Source organism: Leptonychotes weddellii, chromosome 5 (assembly GCF_054177405.1).
Source record: "Leptonychotes weddellii isolate Sample4059 chromosome 5, ASM5417740v2, whole genome shotgun sequence".
Taxonomy (NCBI): Eukaryota; Metazoa; Chordata; class Mammalia; order Carnivora; family Phocidae; genus Leptonychotes; species Leptonychotes weddellii.
The window spans coordinates 70,113,798-70,123,622 of NC_138373.1; the positions used below are offsets into that span (position 1 = coordinate 70,113,798).

The window sequence follows — 9,825 nt, forward strand, 5'->3', positions numbered from 1 at the left end:
ACTTCAGTAAGCTATTTCAAGGACTTATAGCAGAGACCATGTGGCATTCTGTAACTGTCCTAAAGAAACAAAAACATGTAAACATATAAGGGGAAATGAAGAGGACAATAGGAAAGGAAACAAGGGCAGAAAATAATCATATTGTTAGTTCATCAACTATTGTGAAATTCAGTAACAAAAAGAGCAATATCAAGATCAAGAAATAACCTACCCAAACATTTTCAGTCTACTTGTTCCTCTGTCAAATACTAAGAGGAGAAAAGCCCACTCTTTCTACCCCTAGTCTCTTTACAATACCTGAAAGCACTGATAGAAAAGGGGGCTCTTTTTATTAAGCGCTGTTTTCCAGTGATGAGATTCATTTGCTTCATTTCTGTATACAAAGACAAAGATATTAGGTAAGTGGTAGGAACATACTGTGCTGTAAATAGTCACGGAGATGCATAGCCACAGCACCTTGGGGTTTAGGGAAGAGCTGATAAGCACAGTCTATCAAGGACACCTCACCATACATCTACTTATCACAACATAAAAGTGCTATTCAGGAGGCGTGTGGGGGGCTCAGTCGTTAAGCGTCTGCCTTTGGCTCAGGTCATGATCCCAGGCTCCTGGGATGAAGCCCCACATTGGGCTCCCTGCTCAGCGGGGAGCCTGCTTCTCCCTCTCCCTCTGCCCCTCCCCCCTGCTTGTGCTCTCTCTCTCTCTCTGTCAAATGAATAAAATCTTTTTAAAAAAAAAAAAAGTGCTATTCAAGGAGCCGGGCTTCATCCCGTGACCTACGCTCACGCACAGGATGCTCGGCTCATGCGGCTCAGTAGGCAGGGCCCGCTCCTTTCTGTACCCCACTGACAGTAAATGGATGCTACAGTGCAAGAGTTCCAAATTTAGGAAAATGAAGAGTACTCGGAAGAGAATGAAATTATAGAACCAAAGCTTCCGGCTGGTTTATTAAGTGGAAAGTGTACTTACTTTGATTTCTCCAAAAATGTTGTGAATGGTAAAAAGATACGTTACTGCTATAAAACTTAACACAATTCACAGAATATCGAAAATTGGTACATTTCTCGCCTTCTCTCTAAATTGTATTCCCAAGCCAAAAAACAGAAAACCCACTAGACGCAATACATCCTTTTTAAAGAGATTCTAGTGATAAAAGACCAGTTAACTCTCTCTTTTGTGCCTTAACTGTGGCGATATCACCAGGTCCATTTCTTCGTGCCCACAAAGTTAAGTACTGAGGCTTAATGTGAGATGCTAGCCCCTCTATCTTATCTAACTGGCATCATCCCATTCCAAAATAAAGAGGTCCGCCCATCCAGGCAAATGCTATAAGGTATAAAGTATGTTCTGCCCTTTCTGGATTCTCTTAGGTTCTGCCCACAATGGCATCACTGCTGTGCAGGAAGAAGCAAGATCATCTCAGCAAAGGGAGCAAAGCCTGTGGTGTCTTCTTATAGCAGCTCATTCTGAGTTTCTGTTTCACCATTTTTATCAAGAGCACCTGAGTTGGCTTGTGGCCGAATAGTTGGGGCTAATGTTGCAAATAGTACATGCAAAATGCTGATATCATTATATAGAGGGCTGGTGAAATGGAATCATTGTATGTGACTCCTATTCTTTGATAAAGACATTTTTTAAATAAACTGCATTGTTTGAAAGTTCTCCCCAAAATACAGTTTAATAGAAAATATTCTTTCAGAAACATGTGGCTTGCTGAATTATCTACCAAATGCTTTGGTAAACTTCATCCTTGTCATGAAGCCTGGTGTGTGTGCATATCATGATGTCTCAGTATTACTTCAAATAGGCCCTTGTACACAAGACGTCTAAAAGGTCTAGTGGACGCCTTCTGTCTAAACTGAGGCCAAAAGACAAATAATCGGGGTCCCTTAAAGGCAGTCTATTTGCCTAATGTCATTAAAAAAGTGATGGCTAGTCAGGAGTAATAAGAATATATTATAACATAATATAACTCTTGCTAATAAAACAAGCTTTGGGGGAAACAATAATCATTAGAGATTTGGTTGCATCAACCTCTTACTGGACAACCGCCCCCCCCCCCTTCACCATTTCCGGGCCTTAGCTCATTCAAGGGGATTTCCTAAGGTTTCACCACCCTACTGCACCACAACACACTCCTAACTCTGTCATAAAGATACTACTCATAGAAGCTGGGATGCACCAGCTAGAGGACTGAGCCATGTAGCAGCCAAAATATGCTTTATTAAGAAAGCCTCCCTGGGGGCCTGGCTGGTTCAGTCAGTAGAGCACATGACTCTTGACCTCGGGGTTATAAGTTCGAGCCCCATGGTGGGTGTACAGATTACTTTAAAAATAAAATCTTAAAAAAAAAATATCCTCCGCATCCAGGTCTTGTATGTCTCTGTGCAATAAACAGCTGAAACTAACAGCTTGAAACTGAAAGAGTTGAATCCGACAGGTTTTTCATGGGATACCTAAAACCATGCCCATATATCACAGATGATCCAAAGTGGGGCCAATTTCCAGATTGCTGGCTATTCTGTGAAAGAGCCAATGAAATCAGAAAGTGGTAGAAGGCAATGTCCATGAAAGAAATAGTTTTCCGGCAAAGACACTAGGAGATGGGTCGTTCAGCTGAACTTTGGTCTTCAAACTATCACCAGCTAGTGTTACTAACCTCTCAGATTGATCCTTAAAATAAAAAGATTCCCAGCTATTTCAAAAGGCTGAAGGGATGATGAAGAAAACAGCTAAAAAGTGTTTTGTGTTCCTTAGAAGAGAAGTGTTACATAAGCTCAAAATATACGACAATCTCCATATACATTAGTTATCGATAAGCATACAAATACTCCTTTATAAAAGGTAATGTTGCTCAAGATTTTAAATCTTGAGTTTTTATAGAGAGATTTCTGTGTGTGACAAAAAGGATTTACTTCACTGTTTACAAATACATCAACTAATTCTCATCTACAGAACTGTAGATTTTATCATATCGATAGACTAAAAACACACAACTATTAGGGAAAAAAAAACATACCTGCAAAGTCTATCTTGTAGCTGAATTTGGAAGTAGTAAAAGAAATGGAGCCACAAGGGTTTGTTTTGAAGCTTTTTTCGATATCTTCACTGCTAACTGAACACTGAATGTTGGTATCCGGCTTTAAGACAAACCAGAAAGTTTCATTTACCAGCTGTTCACATCAATGGCTTGGCCACAGAGGCGGTTCTGTGGTCACAAGAGACAGAGAATGGAGCAACACGGGGAACTCACTGATGGCCTGTTCTAGTTCCCACACACAGGGAGAATCACAGCTGAGCCAGCGTGTGCAAAACGGTGTCAGGATTTCCAGCAAAGAAACTCCAGCAACTGCTTAGAACCCCTCTTTCCAAATTGTTATGATTACAATAATTATTACAATAATAATTATTATTATAATAATATTGCATATTACAATTATTATTATTATTATTACAATAATTACAACTTCCTCACTGGCTCAAATCTCCTTTAAGCAGGCTTGGAAGTAAAAGAAGACCACAAGCTTTTGAGTATGGGTTCAAATTCCCTAGCTGTATGTGACTCTGGACGGATTCTGTGACCTTTTCTGAGTTTCAGTCTCTTGGCCTGTGAGAGTATTAGCATCTGCTTCAGAGCTGCTGGGAGGCTAAAGGAGAAAAGATACCTGTGGCATCTATCATAATACCTGGCGGACACAAGGTGCTTAATATGGGCTTGCTCTCTTCCCCTTCTCCTTGTCCACCAAACGGAACTTGGAGTTGCTCGGCCGTACTGACACTACACAACTCAGTCACACTCGCCCTCTGTACGCGCAGTGAATGCGCACTGCTTCTTCTAAATACATGATTGAGAAAACCTGGGGAAATGAAAAGGAAAAGGACTAGAAGGATTCCTCTTTTTTCTTTTAGTCAAGCTATCTGATGTCCTTAAGGCTGAATGTCCTTCAGGGTCTGCACTGGCACGCAGCGCGGCAGCAAGGTGGCGCTAAGTGGACCTGAGGCCCTTCTGGTACGTTCTGGAAAGGAAGTACCTGAAACATGTGCCACTTCCCACACTCCGCCAGGTAAAACCAGCCCCACTGGGTGTCCGACGTGTCCATCTCATCCATTTCACTATCCGTCCTCTTGGGTAAGAATTCTTCCGTTTTGTGAAACATCTCCTGAGAAGCCAGAAAGAGGCAGAAGAAGAAATACTTTTCTTAATAACCAATGTACTTTTTCTACATCATTTTTCTTACTACAAAGAACTATATTCCAAGTGTCCTTCCCACAGTGACCCTTTAAAAATACCATTCTCTCTGGCATATTGACTCTGAAGATAAACATTTAACAAAGGCTGAATATCACTGCTTAACAGATAAGACAAATAATTATACACTCAGGTAAGACATATCAATGCCCATTCAACCATTTAAGTAAGCTGTGTCAATATCTATAAGCACTCCAGATTTTCAATATAGTGCCAAGAAATTTCTGTCTTATCATATGTTCACACATTTGGTCAAAAAGAATCCATGCTATCACAACTAGCTAAGACCAAACACACCTGAGATTTGTTTTAAACATTCATTATTCCATGGCATGGAAAGATGTTTATAATCTATAGTGTTGAGTACAAAAAAAGGTTATAATAAATAGAAATAGTATGATCCAATTTTCATAAAAATTCACCTATATTTACCCATGTGAATCTATGTGTATGTACATGTCTGTATGTGTATATGTACACACATACAGATAAAAAGTCTGAAAAAGCCTATACAACAATTTATCATAGCTTTTTCTAAGTGTCAGGATAACAATAATGACTATAGCAACCCTTATCTGGCTCCTACAGTGTGCCAGGTGCTAAGTAATGTACAGATAATAACTCATTTAGGATTCATGACAACCCGGTAAGATAGGTATTATTATCCCAAATTTATAAAGGAGGAAACTGGAGCACAGAGAGATCATACAATAGGGCAGCCAGGATCCAAACCCAGGCAGTCTGGATCCAGGGTCTGTGCGCGTAACTGCCATAGTATACTGCCTTATACTTCATTATCAACAATTCTACAATCTTCCCTTTATCAAGTAACTTATGTCCACACTATCTTTGAAAAGGTTTAAACATTCTTGAGTAGAGATTGTGATGAAGAGAGGGTCACCAGAAAAGGGGTGATGAGGTTAGTCAAAGATGATTAACTTTATCTGGAATGTGTCCTCATTCCTTGAGGGTTTTTAAAAAAATTAAATTTGCACAACTGATATATGAAAACAGTCCCTGTGCAAAAAGTCAGAACATTCTAGATAAAGCTAAACATGTTTTTGACCGTCCCTTCCATTTCTGGTATCTTCTCACCTTCCTTCTCCAGGGTTAACCAACACTATCACTTATTCTGTGTCTTTCCAATCTTTGTGTGTGTGTGTAATCATATACACACATACACACATATATGGTTATTGGTGATTTGTTAAAAATTTTATTTCCTACATCTTTGATTTTTTTTTTTTTTACAAAGAATATGCACTACTTGGGTAATTTAGAAAATATTTGCTTTAAATTTCATTACTTAAAATGGTCCATCCTGTTTCCAGAAGCTGTGTAACCTGGCGTAAGCTTCTAATTACCTTGTCTAGGGCAGTTTCCTCTTCACAAAATAGAGATTAAAGGTTCCTTCCTCATTGGGCCATTGTTAGTAATGAATAAGATAATGCAGTTAAGTGCCAAGTACAGTACCTGAGCTCAATGAAGGGGGCTTGTTATTTTTTATTCATGTTTGGAAACTTCTCCAAGGAATGCTTTATGATTATTTTCTGGATTTTTCCTTCATTTTTTAAAGTTGACTGGCTGCTAAGAAATGAAAAATAGAACACTCTAGGGTCAAGAGCTTCAGGTATAGGACCCACTATTTGCCTTATACCTTTTAATCAGAAAATAAAGGCAAGGATTTGAAATTTAAGATCAATTGTCCAGGTTAACTATTCACAACTTCTGCTCTTCCTCCTATTACTGTTCACATTGTTTGGCCATTTTACTGTGAGAAAGAAAGAAAGCAAGAAAAACCTAAATTTATTTTTTCTTCTGAAAGTAACTCCCCAAATGTGGAAGGATGAGTTTAAAGGTAATAGTTAAGATAAACATTTGGCTTATGAGTTCTATCTTTTCTCTACTAGAAAAGGGAAATGAAAACAAGAAATAGGAAGTAGAAAATACCCTTTATACAGTATACACGTATCATGTGTGCTTTGCTATGTCACATTGTCCCTAAGATCACACTTTAAGCCAGGTTACAAGTGTGTTTTACCAAAGTCCTTCCAGAACTTCCTGTCATAAGTAGCTTTGGGTCAGACCCAGGACAGACTCATCTTTATCCTTATTTTGGAGAAGTTAGCACTATAGAAAGGTGCCACCATACAGAACATTCCTAAAGCACTTCAAATTCTACAGAATTTTTTGTCTTCCATAGCCCCATGTGCAGGATAAGTCACTATCCTCCAATTAAAGTTAGGGGGGAAATGAAGCAGATAAAATGCAATTATTTTGTCTATAATCATAGAGTTAGCCAGGGAGCTAAGAGTTTTAGAACTCAGCTGGCCTGCCTGAGATAGAAGACAGGTGCACTGTGCTGCCGGGTGGGCAGATGGACCGGACACAGACAGGGTGAAGGCAGGGATCTGAAGGACGCCTGGGACACAGGAGGGGAGATTGTAGGCTCTTCTGGGAGGGCTGCCCAGACAGCTGCAGGCACAAATTCCCCTCCCCTGGGGCACAGGAGAGGTCTGGCACAATTTCCCTCCCCCACCCCTCAGCATAAAGTAACCTCGGTAAGCAGCACAGTGCCAACAGAGTCAACCTAAACTGCTTACACCAAGCCCTGCTCCCCTGCACTCTGTGGGTGCTGCTTCACTAGGGCAAGTGTGCCTGAGAGCCAGAGCAGCAGGCTCCTCCCCCAGAATGACTAGCACAAACCCCACAGCCACCAAGTCTCCTGACCACAGAGTGCTGCAAAGCTCCAGCTCTGCTGGAAATAGGATCTGGTTTCTTTTAACAAGCCAACCAGAGCATACCTAGTTAAAACTTGCCACACTCTGGACAAGGTCCAAACACTGCCCACTGCAGGCGAGGACAGCCTCTGCAGACGACCGGCCTGAAGGACAGAACAGCCAAAACATAGCAGCAGAGTGCACGCAGCACACACCAGAGACACTCCCTGAAGCACCAGGCCCTGGACACTATATGACCTCTTCTTCATAAAGCCATTACTCTCAGGAACAGAAAACATAACGGGCTTTCCTAACACACAGAAGAAGACAGACCTAGACAAAATGCCAAGATGGAGGAATTCATCCCAAAAGAAAGAACAAGAAAAGGTCATGGCCAGTGATCTGATTGAAGCAGATATAAGTAATATGCCTGATCCAGAATTTAAAACAACAATCATAAGGATACTAGCTGGGCTTGAGAAAAGCATAGAAGATACCAGGGAGTCCTTACTGCAGAGAAAAAAGACCTAAACACTGGTTAGGCCGAAATTTACAAAAAAAAAAAAAAAAAATGCTACAACTGAGATGTGAAACTAACTGGATGTAATGACCACAGGATGGAAGAAACAAAGGAATGAGTAAATGATATAGAAGATAAAATTATGGAAAATAATGAAGCCGAAAAGAAGAGGGAAAGATAAGTATCAGATCACAAATGTAGACTTAGGGAACTCAATGACTCCATAAAGCATAGTAACATTTGTATCATAGGAGTCCCAGAAGAAGAGAGGGGAAAAAGGGGCAGAAGTTTTATCTGAGCAAATTATAGCTGAAAACTATCTGGGGAATGAAATGGACATCCAAATCCAGGAGGCACAGAGAACTCCCATCAAAATCAACAAAAGCAGGGCAACACCAAGACATATTGTAAAACTTGCAAAATATAGAGATAAGGAAAAAAATCCTGCAGCAAGAGAAAAGAAATCCTTAACTTACAAGGGAAAACAAATAAGGTTAGCAGCAGACCTCTCCACAGAAACTTGGCAGGACAGAAGAGAGTGGCATGATATATTCAACGTGCTGAGGAAAAATATGCAGCTAAGCATACTCTATCCAGCAAGGCTATCATTCAGAATAGAAGGAGAGATAAAGAGTTTCTCAGACAAACAAAAACTAAAGGAGTCTGTGACCACTAAACCAGCCCTGTAAGAAATATTAAAGGGGACTCTTCAAGTGGGGAATAAAAAGACCAAAAGCAACAAAGACTAGAAAGGAACAGAGAACATCACCAGAAACAACAACTTTACAGGTAACACAATGGTACTAAATTCGTATCTTTCAATAATCACTCTAATTGTAAATGGACGGCTCCAATAAAAAGACATAGGGTTTTGGAATGGATAAAAAAACAACACCCATCTATATGCTGCCTACAAGAGACTCATTTTAGATTTAAAGACACCTGTAGATTGAAAGTGAGGGGATGGAGAACCATTTATCATGCTAATGGTCATCAAAAGAAAGCTGGAGTAGCCATACTTACATAAGACAAACTAGATTTTAAACCAAAGACTGTAATAAGAGATGAAGAAGGACACTATATCATAACAAAGGGGTCTATCCAGGAAGAAAATCTAACAATTATAAATATTTATGCCCCCAACTTGGGAGCCCCCCAATACATAAAACAATAACAAACATAAAGGAACTCATTAGTAATAATAAAATAATAATAGGGGACTTCAACACCGCACTTACAGCAATGGACAGATCATCTAAGCAGAAAATCAATAAGAAAACAACTGACCAGATGGACTTAATAAACATATTCAGAACATTTCATCCTAAAGCAGAATACAGATTCTTTTCAAGTGCACATGGGATAGTCTCCAGAATAGATCACATACTGGGTCACAAATCAGGCCTCAACAAGTACTACAAGATTGAGATCATACCATGCGTATTTTCTGACCACAATGCTATGAAACTTGAAGTCAACCAGAAGAAAAAATTTGGAAAGACCACAAATACATGGAGGTTAAATAACATACTACTAAAGAATGAATGGGTCAACCAGGAAATTAAAGAAGAAATTTAAAAAATACCTGGAAACAAATGAAAATGAGAACACAACAGTCCAAAACCTTTGGGATGTGGCAAAAGTGGTCATAAGACGTAAGTATGTAGCAATACAGACTTTCTCAAGAAGCAGGAAAAGTCTCAAATACACAACATAACCTTATACTCAAAGGAGCTAGAAAAGGAACAGAAAATAAAGCTTAAAGCTAGGAGAAGGGAAATAATAAAGATTAGAGCAAAAATAAATGATATAGAAACAAAAAAAACAGTAGAACAGATCAATGAAACCAGGAGCCTATTCTTTGAAAGAATCAATAAAATTGATATACCCCTAGCCGGACTTATCAAAAGGAAAAGAGAAAGGACCCAAATAAATAAAATCATGAATGAGAAGAGAGATAACAACCAACACCACAGAAATACAAACGATAATAAGAAAATATTATGAAAAACTATATGCCAACAAACTGGGCAATCTGGAAGAAATGGATAAATCCCTAGAGGGGCGCCTGAGTGGCTCATACGGTTAAGCACCTGCCTTCGGCTCAGGTCATAATCCCAGAGTCCTGGGATCGAGCCCCACATTGGGCTCCCTGCTCAGTGGAGAGCCTGCTTCTCCCTCTGCCTGCTGCTCCCCCTGCTTGTGCTCTCTCTCTCCCTCTCTCTCTTTCACTCTCGCTCTATCCCAAATAAATAAATAAAATCTTTAAAAATAAATAAATAAAATAAGTTCCTAGAAACTTACAAACTACCAAAACCGAAACAGGAAGAAATAGA

The 9,825-nt window shown here is 39.6% G+C and overlaps 1 protein-coding gene across 5 annotated transcripts in view; it reads right to left on the bottom strand.

Annotated features, from left to right (window-relative positions):
* PARP11 (poly(ADP-ribose) polymerase family member 11) overlaps window positions 1-9,825 on the bottom strand; it is a 42,037-nt gene that overhangs the window by 14,884 nt on the left and 17,328 nt on the right. The window contains exons 2-5 of one of the 5 annotated variants that reach the window (XM_031038066.2): window positions 5,723-5,833; window positions 4,032-4,160; window positions 3,020-3,140; window positions 298-373 (exon numbers count right to left, since the gene is read on the bottom strand). In XM_031038066.2, the coding sequence (XP_030893926.1) occupies window positions 298-373; window positions 3,020-3,140; window positions 4,032-4,157 (323 nt within the window). In that variant the 5' untranslated portion in view covers window positions 4,158-4,160; window positions 5,723-5,833. Of the gene's footprint in view, window positions 1-297; window positions 374-3,019; window positions 3,141-4,031; window positions 4,166-5,613; window positions 5,638-5,722; window positions 5,837-9,825 lie in introns of those variants that run through there. The other 4 variants (XM_031038065.2, XM_081821068.1, XM_006742413.3 and 1 more) reach the window with 4 other exon arrangements.